The 22,991-nt window shown below is 43.1% G+C and overlaps 1 protein-coding gene across 2 annotated transcripts in view; it reads left to right on the forward strand.

The window, feature by feature from the left end:
- Positions 1 to 22,991, forward strand: part of eno1 (enolase 1) — a 55,298-nt gene that overhangs the window by 3,365 nt on the left and 28,942 nt on the right. For both annotated transcript variants that reach the window (XM_033048511.1, XM_033048512.1), the window contains exons 2-3: positions 2,243 to 2,337; positions 20,812 to 20,907. In XM_033048511.1, coding sequence (XP_032904402.1) covers positions 2,253 to 2,337; positions 20,812 to 20,907 — 181 coding nt within the window. In that variant the 5' untranslated portion in view covers positions 2,243 to 2,252. The remainder of the gene's footprint in view (positions 1 to 2,242; positions 2,338 to 20,811; positions 20,908 to 22,991) is intronic.

A 22,991-nucleotide genomic window follows, 5' to 3' on the forward strand; every position in this document is an offset into this window, starting at 1 on the left:
AGTCAGCATCTGTGGAGAACTTGGATAGGTGAAGTCTTGGGTCAGGACCCGTCTTCAGAAAAACAAGCAAAGGAGAAGGGTCCCAACCCAAAACATCACCTGTCCATGTTCTTCAGGAATGCTGCCTGACCCGCTGAGTTATTCGAGCACTTGAGTCTTTTGTTTTGCAAACCAGCAAGTCTTTTGTTTTGCAAACCAGCATCTGCAGTTCATTGTTTCTACTGTAAATATCGTAGTCTGTCTTTGAAATTCAGCACATTCCCACAGAACTATGTTGATGATTTCAAAGACTGTAACTCCTTTGCTAAAACACAAAAGTGCGGGAGGAACTGGTTGGGTCAGGCAGCATCTGTGGAGGGAATGGACCAGTGATATTTTGGGTTGGTACCCTTTTCCTTTGCGAGTTTTCCACATGATGTTTTGTCAAATATTTAAAAATAATTGTGAGAATTTGTCTGACTTCCGTAATTTCAAATAGTTTTGAAGAGTACACAGTTCCAGATAATGGTTCTGATTTCAGCTCCTAACATAATCACAGAGGAGGCTGTTTTTAAAATGGAAGGCTGCCCCTGTTAAATACCTGGTTTTGCCATCTACCTGGCAGTGTTGGGCTTAGTAGCTTCTTTGGGGAACAGTGAGCGGTGCAGTGACTCTGCTAATACTATTGCTGGCTCTCAACTCCAGCAATCCAGGTTCAATCTTGACCTCCATTGCTGCCTGTGTGGAGTCTGCACGTTCTCCCAGTGACTAGATGGGTTTCCTTCCGCATCCCAAAGTGATGCAGATTGCTAGGTTAATTGGACTCTGTATGTTGCCCACATGTGTAGGGAGTAGAGGCATGTGGGGAAGAGGGTTGCAGTAGGGGGTTGATATGAGGTTTTAATTGAAATTGGTATATCAGCACTTCAATTGGGTGGTCTTTGATTCTGAGGACCAAATGATCTGTTTCACTCTGTAGGACTCCAAGAACTCTTCTGTAATTTCAATGTTAAGGAAAAATCTGAATTCATATTTGTGATCTCTATAATTGGAACACACTTATCAAAATGATCTCACCCAAGTATTTGGACTTCGGCACAATATAATGAGTGCAGGTCCACCGTGTATCGGAGACAGCAGGTTTGATAGCATAAGAGTTAATGAGCCAGCCCAGTCATTTAAAAAGAGATCTGCTGACTTAAATTATGATTAAAGTGTAACCAGAGAGCTGCAGCTCAATGCATGGGCATTATGTTGCACCAGATTCCAAATGCAGGTGCAGCACCTGTGGGCTGCATTGCAGTGTTTATAGTTGTAAGCTTGCAACCTTGATTCAGAGGTGTGTCAGCTACTTTGAGTCTGGTGTCGGGAGGGACATTCATTTTTACCCCAATACCTGCTCAAGATTAAATTAGGCTTCAGTCCAGATTCTGATCTTTGTCCAGCTCTGTTTTAATGCCTGCACAATAAAACCAACAGCTCTGGTATTCACCACTGTGAAATGTACCAGGAACTTCCCAAAGTATTTAACAAATCAGGTGGCAAAGTACTGCTTTAAATGTCAACATGATAAGAAAGGAAGATGCTAAATTACCCACCACCTTCCATATGTGGCAGAATTTCCAACACACACAAGCTTGACCATCGTTAAGATGTAGTCACAAATCTTTAGCCCATCTTTGCTTTGTGCAGGCTTATCATGCGACCTACAATTTGTTGTGGTTGGAATGGTCCTAGAGCAGGGGGCGGCAACCTACGGCCCCCGGGCCGAATGCAGCCCGTAACCCGAAAATCATCCGGCCTGCAGGCGTATTTTTTTTTCTCCCTGTAATTCCCCGGCCCGCAGACTTCCATCATCTCCGGTACCTCCCGGGCCCAAGGCCGCGGTGCCCAGGCGCAGTGACACAAAGACACAAGGAGGCCGAGCAGCGAGCTCTGGCTATACCGCACCATGCACAAAGCCGCCGGCACAGCTGTGCACCTTCTGTGTCTGGGCTTCACTGTCGGGATCAAAGATCCGCTCTATGATCTTTGGTCGGGATCGGGTTTGTCAATGGGCCGGGGACGAGTGAGTATGAGTGGCGTCCTCGAAGGGGCGGGGTCCATATGTACACGTGATAGATGTGGCCCGCCATCTGCTCACGGACATGCGTCCTGGCCCCTATGCAGAACAAGGTTGCTGACCCCTGACCTACAGGGTATGCATTCTGTGCGGTGAAGAGGATTATTATTTAACATGACCATGTTGTTTCTCCCCTCACAGAACCGCCAAGATGTCCATCTTGAAGATCCATGCTCGTGAGATTCTCGATTCGCGTGGTAACCCCACGGTGGAGGTTGATCTGTGCACTGGGAAAGGTCAGCTTTATCCAGACTGTAACGACACATCACTGTCTTTAAACACATCCTGTTGCTAGATATTGTGATCGACAATTAACAAAATGAATGTTAAAGTGTAAATTTAAATCCTGAAAATATATATTTGGGTTGGGGCAGGAAGGGAGCATGCACGTACATTTTTCACCCCGTATAACATTGTGTATTTTCTTTGACTGAAGCCATTTAATTTTTGCAAATTTATTTTCATTTGGTGCATAATGTGCTGTTTGTATGATGAAATGTGTCGGGAGTTGTGTGTTTTATTGTCTTATATCCTGAAACAGAAAAAGGAAATTCTTCCTTGTTTACCTTGACCTGCTCCCTTCAGTAATTGCAAAAAGGATTACTTCCAACAAATCTTTTTTTTTTAAATTGCTTCCTTCTAATCCTCCAGGAAGAAAGCCATGCCTAAATTGTGGGATGAATAAAAATTTGCTGTTGAATTGCAGACCAGGCAGACGGAAAATTAATGTTGATATTTCTATATTGGTGATAAATTTGGAAAATTCAGCCAATAATGTACTTGGCGTTTAGATAGGGGTGTGAATATGTAGGGAATGGAGGGATGTGGACTAGTATGCGGAGTAGATTAGTTGAACCTGGCACTTTTTAATTAATACCTTGGCTTGAGGCCCCTGTTGGGAACCAGCTGCTACGCTTCCTCTTCTGAGAGAGTCTTCATTCTTCACTGAGTTCAGGGGGAGTGAAGGGCGTGAGTTTCACATCATCACGAACTCTGTGAAGTGATCTCACACCAAACATAAAACAAATATTTTTTTTAAAATAAAATTATTGCAGATTTGCAGAAAATTTGAAATAAAAACAGAAAATGCTGGAAATACTCAGAATGGTCCTGGTGGAAAGAGAAACAGGTCAACAAAACCTTTCAGGTCAAAGAACCTTCATCAGAACTTGAAAATGAGAAAACAAACAAATAAAGGTGCTGGGGGAACTCAGCAGGCCAGGCAGCATCTGTGAAGGGAATGGACAGACAGCGTTTTGGGTTGGGTGTTTGAAGAAGGGTCCCAACTTGAAAAAATCTGTCTATTTACCTGCACAGGTGTTGCCTGGCCTGCTGAGTTCCTCAGGCATTTTATGTTTGCTCAAGGTTCCATCATCTGCAGTTCCTTGTGTTTCCAAATAAAAGACACATTATATTGAGCAGCACAGATAACGGGAGAGAGATGGTGAGGCAAAAGGGGTAGCCAGTGTTGCTGGAGGGATAAGCTGTTGGTGAAACTATCTGATTGAGATTTTGATGAGCCAACACAAGTAAGGGGCATCTAATAGCTCTGGGAAACGGTGCAGGCAGTGGTGGTGGAGGAAAATAAATGAAATAAATACTTTGAACGGATGTTCTCTAGCAAACTGGAGGAGTGGGTTGTGTGTGCCACACACTGGAAGAAGGTGTTGAATTCATTATTGAACCTGGGAAGGCTGCAAGGCGCACAGATGGAAAATGAAGTGCTGTTCCTCTTTGGGTTTTGCCATAAACAGTGTAGGAGGCCACAGTGACCACATGATTCCTGAGTGGGGGATAGGAGAATTCAAGTGACTGACAACTGGAAGCCCAGGATCAATCCTGCAGACTGAACATAAGTCATCACACCCAACCTACCTTTGGTTTCTCCAGCATGGAGGAGATCACATTGTAAACACTGAGTCCAAGTGAAACTAGTAATACCTCCAGTATTTCCTTGACAAATGAACAGTGAAATTCTGGATGCATATAAAATATTTCAGAATAATGAGTTTTAATTTGAGACACACACGGGCTCTACGCATGGGATTAATGTAGATGGGCATCAAGATCGGCATGGATGTGATGGGCCGAAGGGCCCTTTCTGTGCTGTGTGATACTGAGACTCAGGGCCGGTTTTAAGCCGATTTGACCGATTGCTCCCAATTGGGCCCCGCGCCTAGGGGGGCCCCGCACTAATGTTCCGTACTTCGTATGGAAATACGAATTCTCTTTGTTAACTAAAGTTTTTTTAAATTCGCCATCCGGATTTTTTTTTTAAACGAATATGTATAACCAAAGATCTTCTAGCAGAGCTCCACTATAGGATCTTTGTGTATAACAACCGCTGCACGGCCATCAGACACAAACGATGTGTTAACCAGTACTGTTAGCACTTCTTATCAGCAAGTACTTAACTCGTTGTTATACAATCATGTCATCAATGCATCCATCCGCCTTCCTCAGTAAATGTTATTGTGTTTTGAACAATTATTAATAACGTCGTGTTCCTTTGAATAAAATTCACGCGGCGTCATTAATACTTGTTTAAAACACAATTACATGTAGATGTAATGTAGATCGATGACACGTTGAGAATTTCTTTAAACTCACCATCATGAGTGAGGGCCCCGGAGCGCGAGAAGGGGCTTCTTCCTGGTGTGCAGGTTAGTCATTCACCTACCGACCCACGTTGTGTCTCTTTGTGTTTTGCTCTCTCCCTCTCCCGCTCCCCATCTCGTCTCTCTCTAGCTCTCTCACACTGTCGCCTCGGCATTCCCGGAATCATTGACGTTTTGCGGGAGACAAAAATGCTGGAGAAACCCAGCGGGTGAGGCAGTCGCCTGGCCCGCTGAGTTCCTCCAGCACTCTGTGTTTTTTGTTTGGCTCTGAAGTTGAAGGTGGCTCAACGGGACGCGCAAGGGCTCTGGGGAGAGGGTTGCGTTTCTGGTCGAGACCTTTCTTCAGACAATCACAACTAATCTCACCGACGAGAGTTCAGTTTAGTCTGAAGAAGGGTCTTCTCTCTAAAGTCGCTGCGCTGCCTGTCCTGCAGAGTTACTCCAGCTTTATGTCTATCTTCAATTTCAGAGAAATACAATTTCTCACGGGGGGCTTATAACGTCTCTAAACCCCTCTGGGACCCTCTGAACACCTCTAAAACTCCTCTAGCCCCCCTATTTCCCTCTATTCCCCAATTGTAAACACACCTGAACCCATCTGAAGCCCTCTAAACATCTCTAAACCGTTTAAACCCCTCTAAACTAGGAGGCTGCAAGGTAACTTGGATAGGCTGGGTGAGTGGGCAAATGCATGGGAGATGCAGTATAATGTGGATAAATGTGAGGTTATCCACTTTGGTGGCAAAAACAGGAAAGTAGACTATTATCTGAATTGTGGCCGATTAGGAAAAGGGGAGATGCAACGAGATGCAACGAAAAATGCTCACGGCAGACCAAACGTGTTAAACAGAAATTGGTCAGATATTGAGCTTTACACAGTGAGAAATCATGTGAAATAATCACTGAATTTAATTTTAAATGAATGTACCTGCATGTTATACTGTTTAGTTTGGAGATACCACCAGATAGTCTGGTTGATACAACCAGATTAGTTTAGAGATACAACCAGATTAGTTTGGAGATACAACCAGATTAGTTTGGAGATACAACCAGATTAGTTTGGAGATACAACCAGATAGTCCACTGAGTTCGCACCGACCAGCGATTTTTGTTACAGATTTGACAAATTTATTTGGCGGCCAATCAAGCGCTGTCTCTAAGGGGGTTGCATCCAATCACCAACCAGCTTGCCTTAAAATTCCCGAAACTACACGAAATATAAACATACATAAATTTTTACTTTTCTAGAGTAGGGGCCCCGCCATCAGTTTTCTAATTGGGCCCCGCATTTCCTAGCACCGGCCCTGCTGAGACTACATGCTTTTCAATCATTTTTAACTATTTGATCTTCTGGTTCATTGGCTAAAGGATACATATGTATGTACTACAGTAATTGTTACCTTAAAATAAGTCTTGGGCACCACTGTACAAATTATGGAGAAAAAGGGTGGCACAGTGGCGCAGCGGTAGATTTGCTGCCTTACAGCGCCAGAGACCTGGGTTCGATCCAGACCTTGGGTGCTGTCTGTACAGAGTTTGTACATTCTTCCTGGGACCAGGTGGGTTTTCTCCGGGTGCTCCGGTTTCCACCACATTCTAGACGTGCGAGTTTCTGGGTTAATTGGCTTTTCTTTAAATTGTCCCTAGTGTGTAGGATTGATCTAGTGTTCAGGTGATTGCTGGTCAGCGTGGACACAGTGGGCCTACTTCCACGCTGTATCTCTAAACGAAACTAAAGAAACAACTGGGCGTGTATTATAAATAAAGTCTGCTTCACGTTGCTTAAAATGACTGGAAAACCTGGATGGGTTTGTGTAAGGAGCACTGTTTGGCGAAGAGCCTTCTGGCATGGTTGTGAGGTTTTACATGGTCACCCAATGCAGTATCGGATCTGACTAATCGTTGTACTGCCAACATACAGTCTTACTGGGTACACAGTTTAGCTATGTGTTTGCGGCATGTTAGCCAGGGTCACTTTAGACTATTATCTCCTGGGGTGCCATATTGAATGATGTGATTCGGAACAGTTTACTCTCTGGAGTAAAATGTAACTGGGACGGTGCTACCTTGCTGAAGCCACACCTACTGTTATTTGACTGTGAATTGGATCGTGTTCCCTGAGTTCAGATTCCATTTGCTGTACAGTTATTGAGCGGACTTGCGTAAGAAGGGATGTAAACTAATCTCTTGCTGACTCATACATTTACTGGGTCTGAAGTTCCTCCGAGGAATAATCGCAGCGGCATTCCCTGCGTTTGTCATCTGTAATTTAATTTGGAAATAAATATAGCACCCAGATCAGTCGGTCAAAGTTTAGTTTAGAGATACAACGTGGAAACGGGCCCTTTGGCCCACCGAGTCCACGCCGACCATCAATCACCCGTTCACATTGATTCTATGTTATCTCATTTTCGCATCCACTGCCTACGCATTAGGGCCAATTTGCAGAGGGCAAATTAAGCAATAAACCTGCACGTCTTTGGGATAAGGGTAGAAAACCAGAGTACAAAGAGGAACCCTACACAGTCTCAATAAGAACAAGCAAATTCCACACCATCCACAGAATATTGCATCCAAGGTCAGGATCAACCCTGGGTCTCTGGCGCTGTGTGGCAGCTACTGTACCTGCTGTACTGTCCCAAGTGTTATACAGGAATTCTCAAACTACATATCTCAAGGCGGTATATTTTTTCCATTTTACTTAGAGGCGTACAGCGTAGAGACAGACCATCTGGTCCAATTTGTCCCAAGATACCTAAGATACTAAGTCCCATTTACCGGCATTCTGGCCAATATCTCTCTAAACCATTTCCATCCATATACCTGTTCAAATATATATTTAAATGTTGTCACTGTACCTGCCTCAGTTAGTTCCTCTAGCTCGTTGTATCGTGTGGATATTGTTGGCCAGTGTCATCTCACCTGAGCTGCTCATGGTCCAGAGTTGATCTCGTTGGTGGAACTACAGACGCAACAAATTTCATTTCCCGTAGGATACCCGTGAACAGATGAGTTTTTACGAAACTTTCAGGCTCATTATTCCATTTCATTCCTGTTGGATGATACTATTGGAATTCAAAACAATGCTTAATCTACTGGAGCAACTCCGTGGATCAAGCAGCATCTGTGGAGAGAAAGGAATGATGGACGTTATGCAATGTCAACTGTACCTTCTTTAGTCAGAGGCTGGTTAATCTGTGGAATTAATTGCCACAGAAGACTGGAGACCAAGTCAATGGATATTTATAAGGCAGAGATAGATAGATTCTTGATTAGTGCGGATGTCAGGGTTTATGGGGAGAAGGCAGGAGAATGGGGTTAAGAGGGAGAGACAGATCAGCCGTGATTGAATGATGGTAGACTTGGGCCAAATGGTCTAATTCTGCTCCTATCTGTTTAGTTTAAAGACACAACACGGAAACAGGCCCTTTGGCCTACTGGGTCTGTGCCAACCAGCTATCCCCGCACATTAACACTATCCTACACCCACTAGAGACAATTTTTACATTTACCAAGCCAATTAACCTATAAACCTGTACGTCTTTGGAATGTGGGAAGAAATCGAAGATCTCGGAGGAAACCCTCGCAGGTCACGGGGAGAACGTACAAACTCTGTACAGGCAAGTCTCCGGCGCTGCATTTGGTGTCAGGCAGCAACTCTACCGCTGCGCCACAGTGACTGCCCGTCACTTATGAACTTCCGCATCACAGGTGCTGCTCAACTTGTTGAGTTCTTCCATTTGATTGTTTGTTTCTCTAGATTCCAGTGCCTGGCAGTGACGTGTCTTAGTTATTTGAATTTAAATTACTCAGGGATTTCAATAGGATCCCTGGTAAAATTGGTAAATGGCTTGGTATAACCATATAACAATTACAGCACGGAAACAGGCCATCTCGACCCTTCTAGTCCGTGCCGAACACGTATTCTCCCCTAGTCCCATATACCTGCGCTCAGACCATAACCCTCCATTCCTTTCCCGTCCATATAACTATCCAATTTATTTTTAAATGATAAAAACGAACCTGCCTCCACCACTTCCACTGGAAGCTCATTCCACACAGCCACCACTCTCTGAGTAAAGAAGTTCCCCCTCATGTTACCCCTAAACTTCTGTCCCTTAATTCTCAAGTCATGTCCCCTTGTTTGAATCTTCCCTACTCTCAGTGGGAAAAGCTTATCCACGTCAACTCTGTCTATCCCTCTCATCATTTTAAAGACCTCTATCAAGTCCCCCCTTAACCTTCTGCGCTCCAAAGAATAAAGCCCTAACTTGTTCAACCTTTCTCTGTAACTTAGTTGCTGAAACCCAGGCAACATTCTAGTAAATCTTTTCTGTACTCTCTCTATTTTGTTGACATCCTTCCTATAATTAGGCGACCAAAATTGTACCCCATACTCCAGAATTGGCCTCACCAATGCCTTGTACAATTTTAACATTACATCCCAACTTCTATACTCAATGCTCTGATTTATAAAGGCCAGCACACCAAAAGCTTTCTTTACCACCCTATCTACATGAGATTCCACTTTCAGGGAACTGTGCACAGTTATTCCCAGATCCCTCTGTTCACCTGCATTCTTCAATTCCCTACCATTTACCATGTACGTCCTATTTTGATTTGTCCTGCCTAGATGTAGCACCTCACACTTATCAGCATTAAACTCCATCTGCCATCTTTCAGCCCACTCTTCCAACTGGCATAAATCTCTCTGTAGACTTTGAAAATCTACTTCATTATCCACAACCCCACCTATCTTAGTATCAGCTGCATACTTACTAATCCAATTTACCACACCATCATCCAGATCATTGATGTACATGACAAACAACAGTGGACCCAACACAGATCCCTGTGGCACCCCACTAGTCACTGGCCTCCAACCTGACAAACAACCATCCACCATTACTCTCTGGCATCTCCCATTCAGCCACTGTTGAATCCATCTTGCTAATCCACCATTAATACCCAACCATTGAACCTTCTTAACCAACCTTCCACGAGGAACCTTGTCAAAGGCCTTACTGAAGTCCATATATACAACATCCACTGCTTTACCCTCATCAATTTCCCGAGTAACCTCTTCAAAAAATTCAAGAAGATTAGTCAAACAAATTGTAAATAGCCCCTGTTGTGTAGGATAGTGCTAGTATACATGGATTGATGCAGACTTGATGGGCCGAAGGGCCTGCTTCCAAGCTGAACCAAACTTAAACCAAACTAAACAGCTTCTGAAAGTGAAGCGAATTGATGCTTATTGAGGAAAACAAAGCGGAAAGCTGCAGGAAACAACAGGTGAATGGAAACAGTGCCTGTGCTGTCCAAGCAGTGGATGAAATCATCAAAGTTAGACACATAATGCTGGAGAAACTCGGTGGGACAGGCAGCATCTCTGGGGAGAAAGAATGGCTGGAGATAAGGAAGGGTAAGATGTGAAAACATAGATCAAAATGGACAATGTTCAAGCAAATGTAGAATAGCACATTGTTAGCTGAGGGGAAGGTGACAACGAGGCATACCATCAGTAAAAATGAAATCATCAAACTTGTAGAATTCCAATTTCATGATTTTACATGTACGGAGAGATTGCACAACCTGCTATCGGCCTCCTGTGAAGATTGTGGCAATCGTAACTGAGGGAAACATTGCGTTGGGTACAATTTCACAAGCTGAAGGAATTAATTACTGTGATTTCCAATGCAATTTTCTCAAACATGCACTTCTCCTATAGACAGGGAAAATAGTTGACGTCTTTACTGAATTATAGTGTTGTAAGCTTGGATTACACTTGTTGAACATGACATAGAATTAGAATCTTGAATTCTGTCTCCTGCTGTTCATAAATCTTTACTTTACGACCAACCAGTTCAAATTGGCACTTACCTTAAATTTTATCTCACATTCAAAAGCTATCGCTGTCCTAGAACAGACTCATAGACATCTCTCTGTTAGGCACTAGGCTGCGGGAAATACTTGCAGGTAATGAATGATCTGGTAGTCTGTTCTTTGCCTTGTGCTCTTTTGAAAAATGGTACAGATTGATAACTAAAGATTCGTTATAACCAGCATCTGCAGTTCCTTCCGACACAGTATAATGGGACTGTTCTTTTGTATTACAAAAGAATGAGAGATGACTTGCGAAAGGAAAATCAAGTTTAGCTGTTCTAATGGGGTTCTTTAGGAACCAGAGCTCAAGAAAACAGCACACAAAGTGACTCAAATGGAGAACAGGGATATGTCTGGTCAGGACCCTTCTTCAAGCTAATTATCACCTATCCATGTTCCCCAGTGTGGCACAGTCATGCAGCGTTAGAGTTGCTGCCTCACAGCGCCAGCGACCCGGGTTCGATCCTATCTCAGGGTGCTGTCTGTAAGGAGTTTGTTCGGTCTCCCTGTGACCACATGCGATTTCTCTGGGTACTCCAGTTTCCTCCCACATCCTAACGACGTGTGGATTTGTACATTAATTAGCTTCAGTAAAAATTGTCCCTAGTGTGTAGGATAGTGCCAGCATACGGGGCGATCGCTGGTCGACGTGGACCGAAGGGCCCATTTCCACTCTAACGTAAAGTAAAGATGTTGTCTGAGCTGCAGAGTTACTCCATGCACTTTGTGTCCTTTTGTGTAAGGAAGCATCCACAGTTTCTTGTTTCTACACAAGAAAAGAGGAACAGTAAACGGAAACCAGGCCTCACCAAGCAATTTGATCATGGCTGACGCAGGCTGTCCTCAGCTCCTCTTCTGCACCAGTTCCCTATGGCCACTCAAGATTTCTCAATCCTTCAAATACTCTCTCCATCTTAAATATTTTCAATGATCGAACTCCCACCACCCTCTGGGGAAGAGAACTCGAGATTTCTCTACCCTCTGATTGAAGAAATTTCTATGCATCGCAGTTAGAAACAATTGGTCCCTTATCTTGCAACTATGCTCCCTTGTTCATGATTCTGCCCTGAGTGAAAACTGCTCAACATCTACCCTGTCAAACCACAGCAGAATCTTGCAGGTTGGAATAAGATCATCCTCTTCTGAGCTCCATAGAGTACAGGCCCACACCGCCTAACCTTTCTTGATAGGACAATCCAGGCAAGAGTGTTTTATTGTCACATGTCCCGAGATACAGCACGGAAACACATCCTTCACCCCACTGAGTCCACACTGACCAACAATCCCCGCACATTAGCACTTATCCGACATGCTAGGGACAATTTTTACATTTATACCAAGCCAATTAACCTACAATCCTGTACGTCTTTGGTGTGTGGGAGGAAACCTTGGAGAAGATGTTCAGAGAAAAGCCACGCAGATCACGGTGAGAAGGTCCAAACTCTGTACAGACAAGCACCTGTAGTCAGGATCGAACCCAGGTCTCTGGCGCTGTAAAGCAGTAGCTCTACCACTATGCCACTGCACCGCACAGAACAATGAAATTCTTACTTGCAGCACCACAATAGGTATATGAACATAGTAGGTGTAGGAAGGAACTGCAGATGCTGGTTTACACCAAAGATAGACACAAAAAGCTAGAGTAACTCAGCGGAATAGGCAGCATCTCTGGAGAAAAGGAACAGGTGACGTTCCAGGTCGAGACTCTTCTCCTGACTGAGTACTCAGTAGATACCACAATAAACAACAAAAAGAAGTTCAATAAATGAAAGAGAGACAAGGACAAACCCTGAAGTTCCTAGTGCAATCAACCCAGTTGGAAGTTTAGTTGCAGTTCGTAGTGTTCAGTAGCCTGAATGTTGTTGGGAAGAAACTGTTCCTGGACAATATACAATAGGTGCAGGAGTAGGCCATTCGGCCCTTCGAGCCAGCACAGCCATTCTATATGATCATGGCTGATCATCCACAGCTTGACATTAGTTTTCGGGCTCCTACACCACCTTCCCGATGGCACGAGTGGAATGTGAGCGTGGCCAGGGTGATATTGCTCCTTGATGATGCTTGCTGCTTTTTTGAGGCAGCGCCTTATACACAGATCCCTACAACAGTGGAATCCCTGCAATTCTAACATCCTCTGATAATCTCCTTTGGGCTGCCTGCGGTGCTAAGATGTGAATAAGGTGAACCAGTGAATTTGATGTATTTGGATTTTTGGAAGACTTTTGATGAGGTCGTGCATCAGAAAGGTGATGAATGTGGGAACAGGTGGAATTGGGAGTAGTATACTGACCCTGTATCTGGACTGCTCCAGATTCCAGCATCTGCAGTCACGAGTGTCACGGTATTTAGATTGCTCATTGGGCAAAAATCACAAGAACAGTGAAAGGAGAATAAAGCCTCAGATGTGTTTGATGTGTTTCAATGAGTTATCTTTCCCAGATTTCAAGGCTCAAGGTTTTCAAGGTCAGTTTATTGTCACATGTACCAATTAAGTTACAGTGAAATTTGAGTTACCATCTTGAATTCCACTTGGAAATCAAAAAAAGTATCTTGTCATCTTTTGCTGCTCCATTAGGTTGTATTCCCAGACTGATGCATGTCACTAATACTGCCCATTCTTCCTAAAAAAAAAATTGAATGGTGTTTATTTCTTGGCAACCCATGGTATTCGCATCCTCTTTAATGTAGTTTTGGTCTTAAAAGTGAACTAGTCTTCAGATATTACTGTCTGCTGGAATTAAAATTTTGTTTTCGAATAGCTCGAGATTCGACATAAGCCTCTTAAGTATTAATCCTTCTGGGGCTTTATTATACCAACAGATCAGATTTGATGTTGCAATTTAAAATATTATGTTTGATGCAATCAGCAAAATGACAATCTGTAAATGTCCAAGCTATCCTGTCATGGTATGGATCTAAATGACAGCTCACCAGTGTTTAAGAATGTAAGATCGGTTCCAATCTTGTTTCTGTTGGAGACATTTTTTTTTGTGGAAAACTGATTAGATCTGGATGGGTTGTGAAAATCCTTTTTTTATGGGTATGGGGTTGTGTGGATTAAATCGACTTGGATTGCTTAATTCTTGTATTGGAAAGTGTGCATCTGAGGCATATCCTCAATAAAACACCTTGCCCCTCATCCTTTAAAGAGCTACACAGTGACACAGCAGATAGTGCTGCTGCTCCAATGACCCAAGTTCGATCCTGGCCTCTGGTGTAGTTTAGTTCAGTTTTGTTTAAAGATACAGCACTATTTTATTTTATTTTTTTATTTAACCTTTATTTAACCAGGAGAAGTCTCATTGAGATTAAAAATCTCTTTTACAAGAGAGTCCTGGCCAAGACAGGCAGCAGCACAGTTCCACAGTTACAGACAATAATTTAAAAACAACAGAGAACATATAAATAGAGTCACAGTCAGAACATCATCAAACAAAGCATGTACAGACAGAAGAGCCCGCTTCAACATCATTAAGAAGGGATTTAAATCTGTTTATAGAAACCAGCTCCTTAAGTTTCAGTTCATTTTGCAGCTGGTTCCATGTGAGGGGAGCAGCATAACTAAATGCCCTTTTCCACAGTTCAGTACGGACTTTAGGTACAGTTAGTAAGAACAAGTCCTCAGCTGATAAGTTCCTGTGCTTTTTCGAATTACATACTATGGTCATCATTAATTTCCCCCTTAGAAGATGTCCGTGTATCACTTCCACCTCTGCATCAATTTTTAATTATCCACGTGAAATGTTTTTATTTTTGTAATCTACATTAAAGCACCCAGATAAATTCAAGATTTGGTTGATTTGGTGCAGCTGGAATTAAAAATCAATTAGCATAGCATGTGGATGAAGGATATTTATTTTATATACTGGGCTTTGTAGATGAGATATGTAAACTCAGCAGTTTGTATTGTATGTGCTTTGGTGATTGTTGCCTGCTTGGTTGGGTAGCCTTTTATGTTGTGCAGTTTGATCTCCAAAGCAAAAGCAACTTGCCTGGGCAGTCAAGTCACAATGTATTAGATTTCTTGATGCATTCAACTCAACCAGTCTTTCATTTAACAATCTTGGAAAAGAGCCAGCAAAGTATTGGCTGCACACTTTGAAAAGGGTGATAATTGGTATTAACTGAAGATTGTCGAAATGTTTATCTGGGAATGTTTCCCTTGATACTCGAATAGCCTTGATTTTCAAACACAAAATTGTGATTAGTCGTACCCAGAGGCCTTTATGCCTGTTGGTAAGATACAAGTGGCAGGTAAGTTGTTTGCCTAATAGTAATCTCTAATGGCCAGTGGTTCAGCGGTACTTCATTATCACATCTACCTTTAGTTTAGTTTGGAGGTACAGCGCGGAAGCAGACCCTTCAACCCGCTGAGTCCATGCCGACCAGTGATCCCCGCACTAACATCATCCTACACACACTAGGGACAATTTACAATTTTACCAAGCCAATTGGCCTAAAAAACCTATATGAGCACCCGGAGAAAACCCACGCAGGTCACGGGAAGAACATACAAATTCCATTCAGACAGCGTCTATAGTCAGGATCGAACCCGCTGTAAGGCAGCAACTCTGTTCCTTTTCGCATACAATACAGTCAAAATCTTGCCAGATGAAAGCACAATCATACCCAGGTGTAATAATACAAGCCAGGTGAGCTTAGCACAATTTCTGGAAAGGGCCATAGAACAATTAAATTGATTTTATCACAGCAGGCCATTCAGCCCTCTAATATGTGTTGGTTCCTGCTAGAGCTTTTTCCCCCTGTTTGTGTCCCAAATGGATCGACAAATGACCTTCCCCCTTCTCCCCCACCCCCATATTCCTATCTAATTCATTACCATCTTACCTTAATGTTGTTTACTGAGTTTTGTACATGTGTCTTGTGTATGAATATCCAAGTAAACACTAGCATTTTAAGAACACTTTAGACGGGCAAATTAAAACATCTTTACAAGGCACGTGTATGTGCCTCGAAATTCAATTGTGTGTTGCTATGCGCTCATGAATATAATGTACAATGTGAGAACACCCAATGCTGCCTTCCCCTCACCTGTATCCTTCCAACACTTGCCAAGCTCTTTTTTCCAGCTTTCTCCCCATCAGTCTGAAGAAGGATTCTGATACCAAATATCATCTGTCATTCCCTCCGCAGACGCCTGACCTGAGTTCTTCCACCACTTTGTGTTCTACTTAAGAATCCAGCATCTGCAGCCTCTTGTGTCACTGTTTCCAGATTGTTTTCCTACATGCCTAAATTTAATCTGGGCTATTCATAGTCACACAACTAACATAGTTACCAGGATAACAACATTTCCTGTGCCACTCTCCATTTGGACCACCCTTGAGATAGTGAAACCCCATTTACCTGGGAGATTCCTTGCCCCGTTAGGCTTCAATGTTGCATTGCTGGTCTGCAATCTCTTCGCTCCAACATCCTGTTAGTCCTGACCCCGCCCCTCCCCCCAAATGTCACAGACTCTTACTCTGGAGACTGGTTCAATATTCCAAGGCTAGGAATGTCCCAGGAAAATGTGGTCTCATTTTCCCAAAGGAATAGATCAATGTTAGCAAGAAGAAGGTAACAACAAAGCAAACAGATAAAATGTAAATGATAACAGTCAGAGTAGTCGGAGAACTGGGATGGGGGAGGGATGGAGAGAGAGGGAAAGCAAGGGTTACTTGAAGTTGGAGAAGTCAATATTCATATTGCTAGGGTGTAAACAGCCCAAGCGAAATATGAAGTAGTTATCCCTCCAATTGTGCTGGACCTCACTCTGACAATGGAGGAGGCCCAGGACAGAAAGGTCAGTGTGCGAATGGGAGGGGGAGTTAAGTGTTTAACAACAGGGAGATCAGGTAGACTGTAAAAATAGCATTTTCATATAAAGAATAAAGGAAAATCTATGGAGGCAGAAAATATTATTGTATATAGTGAACCAAAATTCGAGTCACGATTGTCTAATTTTCATATGCGCTGGGACTGGAACAATGAAACTTACATTCATACGGTCACATTAATGCAACAATATAACAAACGAATATTCAATAGCAATATCAAAAGTAACCCTTGCATCACCTGTCTCCCTCCATCATTCCCCTGTCCCAAGTCGTACTAGCTTCAAAGTCAACTTGTTGAGTCTCACTATCTAACTCATTCTCCTCTAGCCCATAGCTAACAATGGACTGTTTCCTTTATCATTGTTACTTTTGTGCATATCTTTCATTCATTTGTTCTATATTTCTCTATATCCCCGTCTATATCTCTCATTTCCCTTTCGCCTATGTATGAAGAAGGGTCTTGAAAAATGTTGACTTATAATTAAACAAACTGGTTCACTTCTTAATAAACAATACGGTTTGGTAGACCAATTTGCTCACAATACGGTTTGGTAGACCAATTCAAACTTTACTAATTATCGACCGATGGAAGTGGCAAGGAAAACCCCAGCCAAGTGAGCAACACGGACACTTGGCTGTCCTCTCTCCACTTCCCTGAACACAGAATTACATGGTATTTTATACTGTTCTTTTGTCACCAAAGCACATCCAAAAGACATTAGTCATGGTCAGAGGTCCAGTAAATGCACATTACTACAGGATGCGTCTGGGTTTGTCTTTTGTCAATCATCAGTTGCATATCAAAGGCATCCTGTCATTTGGTAAAAGGTAGTTGCATCAAAGGCATCGGACATTGTCTCAATATCCCTCACTGGGATTAATCTGGGCTTCCTCCCTCATCAATTGGTAGACGCATTTCAAAGTCATCGGTCATTATCTCGATACATAGCAACCTGAGGCAAGCCTGGGCTTGTCTTTCTGTATCAATCTACAGGAGAAAAGCCTGCTTTGAGACTAAATATAAGTGTAATCTAGCCCAGGAATCCATTTAATATATTTTTTATATTTTTAACATCATTCAGCCTTATCAGTCTCGACCTAAAACGTCACTTATTTCCTTTTCCCGCTGAGTTACTCCAGCTTTTTGTGTCGATCTTCCGTTTAAACCAGCATCTGCAGTTCCTTCCTACACATTCAATGCATCCTTTATTCTATGTAAATCAGACCATGACAGTGCAAGCCAAGTTACTTAGTGCAACCTCAGCAGAACAAATTCCATAGCAGTTCAGTACTGAGGTTGTGGCATAAGTTGTGCAACGCGGTTCAAAAGTCTTGTGGTTGAAAGGAAGAAGTTTCACAAACTTGAAGTTTCAATCCTCGGGCTCCTGTACCATCTTCCCAATGGTAGAGGTGATATAAGAACGTTGCAAGGGTGGGGTGAGTATTTGATATTAGTTGCCTCCTTGAGGCAGAGCTTCCTCTAGATTCCTTTCTTGGTGCGAAGGTCGGTACCCATGATGGGCCAGACAATGTCCACCGCTTTCTGCAGCCTCCTTCGCTCTTGAGCTTTGGAACTGCAGACCAGGCTGTGATACAACCTGTCAGTGTGCTCCCCGCCAAACACCGACAGATGTTTGATAGAGTATTTAGTGACATGCCGATTCTCCTGGAGGCAATTCCTTGATCTACAAATTGCTGAGAAGGCAAGCATGAAATGTGTTCTGATATTTGAGTGTTTTTTGAATATTAGTGTAGGAAGGAACTGCAGATGCTGGTTTAAACCGAAGATAGACACAAAATGCTGGAGTAACTCGGTGGGACGGGCACCATTTCTGGAGAGAAGGAATGGGTGACGTATCGGGTCGAGACCCTTCTTCACTTCCTGACCTGATACGTCACCCATTCCTTCTCTCCAGAGATGCTGCCTGTCCTGCTGAGTTACTCCAGCATTTGGTGTCTTATCTTCGGTTTCTGAATATTAAGTACGTTTGCAGTAATGTCCACTTTTTCCCACCAATTTGTCGTATTATTTCAGGGTGCATGTCTGGAGTGGTAGGGTTCTGAAAGGGCGAGATACAAAGAGTCCCTGACCATTGCGTATCACCACTAGGGTGTGCACTTGAGGAGCAGTGACCGACAGGGTTGTGACACCCATACTACACGGTGGGCTTTAGCTTTGTAAAGTGTTGCCTGTCATTGTAAACTTTCAAATCTCTCAAACTCTTCAAATCGTTGTATTGCTTTGCGGGAAGTTTGGAAGCAACATTGGTGCATTTAAATAGTTTTAAATTAATGGTGGTTTTGATAGTTTAATGATAAAATTTGCATGTTATTAATTTTGCAAAACATTGTATATACCCCCAGTGGAGCAAATGAGAGGTTGATACAAGAAACCCTGCAGTGGTAAAAGATAACACATACAGCGTTACAGCATAAATAAACTGGCATTGAAGCACAGAGGGGTCTAAGTCCAAGTCCATAGCTCTCCGAACCATCCCCTCAGCAACTAGAGAGCTATCCTGACATCCCATCTACCTCATTGGAGATATTTGAACAATCTTTAATCAGACTTTACTGGACTTTATCTTGCACTAAACATTATTCCCTTTATCCCATATCTGTACACTGGACAGCTTGATTGTAATCCTGTATAGTCGTTTCGCTGGCTGGATAGCATGCAGCAAAAAGCTTTTCACCATACCTCGGCACACGTGACAATAATAAATGAAAATAACTCTCTGAAAATGGCAACACAAGTAGATTAGAGTGGTAAAGAGAGCGTACGGTATGCGTGCGTTCATTGACCAGGGCATTGAATACAAGAGCATGAAGTCATGTTCCAGCTGTATAGGATTTTGGTTAGGCCGCATTTGGAGTACGATATGCATTTCGGATTTGCCCCATTATGTTGAGGCTTTGCAGAGAGTGCAGAAGGGGTTTACCAGATTGCTGTTTTGATTCGAGGCTATTAGCTATAAGGAGAGGTTGGATGAACAGATTGTTTTCTCAGGCACGTAGGAGGCTGTGGGACACCCGATAGGTATATAAAATTATAACAGGCACAGGTACAGTAGGCAGTGACAGCCGTTTTTCTCAGGGTGGTAATATCAAATACTAAAGGGCATAACTTTAAGGTGAGAGGGCAAAGTTTAAAGGATATATGCAGAGGATAAATTCCAGAGGATAATGAGTGCATGGAACTCGACGCCAGGGATGGTGGTGGTGGAGGCACATACGATAGAGGCATTTAAGAGGCTTTTTGATAGGCACATGGATATGGAGGGATATGGATCACGTGCAGGCAGAGGAGATTAGTTTATCTTGGCATCAAAGGGCCTGTTCCTGTGCTGTACTGTTCTATGGTCTCAATATAACAGCCTTTCAAGTACTTGAAGAACCTTCTCAAGGAAATACAGGTGAAAAAAGTGCCAGAATGCCTCACCAGGTCAGGTGGCATCTCTGGAGAATGTAGTTAGGTGATGTTTCGGGTCAGGATCATTCTTTGGACTGGAATACTGGTGTTGATTTAGCATCTTAAGTCCAGGATGCCTCAAAATGCTTTGCTGGCAATGAATTGTATTGAAATTTCATAACTTCATGGTTCCATAACTTCAGGGCGGCATGGTGGTGTATCGGTAGAGCTTCTGCCTTACAGCGCCGGAGACCTGGGTTCAATCCTGCTTACGGGTGCTGTCTGTACGGAGTTTGAACGTTCTCCCTGTGACCTATGTGGGTTTTCTCTGAGATCTCCAGCATCCTCCCACATTCCAAAGACGTACAGGCCAGTAGGTTAATTGGCTTGGTGTAAATGTAAAATTGTCCCTAGTGTGTGTAAGGTAGTGTTAATGTGCGGGGATCGCTGGTCGGTGCGGATTCCGTGGGCCCGAAGGGCTGTTTCAATGCTGTATCTCTAAACTAAACTAAACTTATTTTGTTAGGAAATATTCATTCTAGTTTAGTTTAGAGATACAGCGCGCAGAAACAGGCCCTTTGGATCACCGAGTCTGTGCCGACCAGCGACCCCCATACATTAACACTATCCTACACACACTAGGGCCAATTTACACAAGCACCAAGCAAATTAACCTACATGCCTGTACGTCTTTGGAGTGTGGGAGGAAACCGAAGATCTCGGAGAAAACTCACGGGGAGAACGTACAAACTCCGTACAGAGAGCACCCGTAGTCGGGATCAAACCCGGGTCTCCGGCGCTGAAAGGCAACAACTCTACCGCTGCACCACCGTGCCACCCACAACATTCAAGCAAGAGATTGTATAAAATTTGCTGCGTCTTAAAATGCCCGTTTTAGTTTTTGTGCCCCATTATATTTCTCAGTTAACACTTTTTAAAATATTTGATTTACAGGAATGTTCAGAGCAGCTGTTCCCAGCGGTGCCTCCACTGGCATCTATGAAGCATTAGAACTTAGAGATGGAGACAAGACACGATACTTGGGCAAAGGCAAGTGTATTGGCTTCACTGTCTACATTTTAAGTCACATTTCTATTTTGCGGTCTTTTTCTTCAAACGATTAATCAATTTTGTATTTGTGTGACGCATACACATTGGATCTGAATTTTTAATTATTACCTCTGTCATGAAATCGTAGAAGTTCACAGCAAAGAGATGGGTTTTTCAGTCCATTGTGCCCACACGTCCAAAATACCTTTTCCAACCTACTCCCACATCCCAACTCTGGAATTTTAGTCTTGTAGATTACAATGCTTCAGTCTACCCTAGGATTTAATTTAAAAAAATGCAATTTTCTGTGTCTGACAAGCAGTTCCAGGTCTCCAACATAATCCGAGTAAAAAAAAGTCCCTTCTAAATTCCCTACCCAAAACATTAGCTCCATGTTCCTGTTTTTCTGTTGTTGCAGAAATTGGTCTACTCTACCCCAGAACGCACACTTATAACTCCTTGATTAAATTTCCTTTCTACTGTCTGAAGAAGGGTTTCGGCCTATTTCCTTCGCTCCATAGATGCTGCTGCACCCGCTGAGTTTCTCCAGCACTTTTGTCTCCCTTCTACTGCGCCTGTTCCACGGAAAATAACCCTAGATGATCCAATCTTTACCTCGTAGCTAATGTTTTAGTCATGATTAGATAGAGGCTCTGTTCTCTTTGGCTCCCAACCATTTTAAGGCTGGTTAGTTGGGGAAATTGACACATGGATGGAGTAAAGCTGTCAGCTTATACAGCAAATTGCAGGTGTCCAAATAAAATATCCAGAGATGCATTCCACTTGAGGTTAAAATAGATGGATACAAATTCTTAGCTTCCGATTCCAGAGATGAAGGATGATTGGATTGGTTACAACCAAAAAAGTGCATAAGGCTCCCAATTCCATTAAAGGTTGAAACAGATGTATAGAAATTTGTTAGCCTCTGAGTCTAGAAATGAAGGATGAATGGATTAGTTGCAGTTAAAAGGAGTATAGGGTTTCCAGTTCTAGAGGTTAAAACAGATGTACAGAAATTCTTAGCTTCTTGAGTCCAGAGATGAAGGACCATTGGATTGGTTGCAGTCAAAAAGAAGCTTAGATCACTGTTTTTGAATTCTCATAGATGCTTCTTTTACGCTGTGCCAACATCACAACTACTTGGGGACGTGAGAAATGCCACAAAATGGCAGCTCATGATATGCTCAGGATGAGCCCTGCTTGGGATTTGCTCTTCGCAAAGCTGTCTATTTAATTGGCTTACTTTGACAGTGTCATTTACAGTTGGCAGCTTCTGCTTGCAGCCTCAACGCAGGAGATCAGCAGTAATTTATCACTTGTGTAACGCGCGCTGAATGTTGTTCCAAATTACGTGCATTTAGGGCAATATCACACAGTGCGTAACACGGTGCTGCTTTGCGATTTTAATTTTTTTTTGCATAAACACAAGTCTTTTTAAAGCAAATATCTGCTGGCAATCGTGTTGGGTGCTGATGGCAGCCAATTTATCATTAGTGAGCTGTGTGCTTGCAGTGTTAGATTCTCTTTACTGCACTGGCACATCTCTCTCTGCTGTTGACAGAATGCTAATATTCCGACCAGGGATCTGCCAAATGTTTAGATTGCTGCTCGAGTGGAGGCACTAGTTTAGTAACGGGGGGCTGCCTCTATACATCACTCGTACACTAAGCATTGACAACAGCTCTCTGTGCATAGTACTTCAAACGGGTTGATGGGCCGAGAGGTCAGATGCCAGGAGACGCCCTGCCATTGACATTTGCTTCAACTGGAGCATTTGTCACGTTCTTTCTCTAGAGTCTGTGACAGCTCTGAGTGAAGTGATTGAAAGATACAGCGTGGAAACAGGCCCTTCGGTCCATCAAGTCCACACCGACCGTCGATCACCCGCTCACATCAGTTCTGTGTTATCCCACTTTCACATCCACTCCCGCCACATGAGGGGCAATTTACAGAGGGCAGTAAACCTCCAACCTACACATCTTTGGGGTGTGGGAGTAAACCAGAGCATGCAGAATAAATCTATGCGGTTGCAGGGAGAATGTGCAAACTCCACATAAACAGACAGGGTCTTTGACGTTGTGAGG

Source organism: Amblyraja radiata, chromosome 31 (genome assembly GCF_010909765.2).
Source record: "Amblyraja radiata isolate CabotCenter1 chromosome 31, sAmbRad1.1.pri, whole genome shotgun sequence".
Taxonomy (NCBI): Eukaryota; Metazoa; Chordata; class Chondrichthyes; order Rajiformes; family Rajidae; genus Amblyraja; species Amblyraja radiata.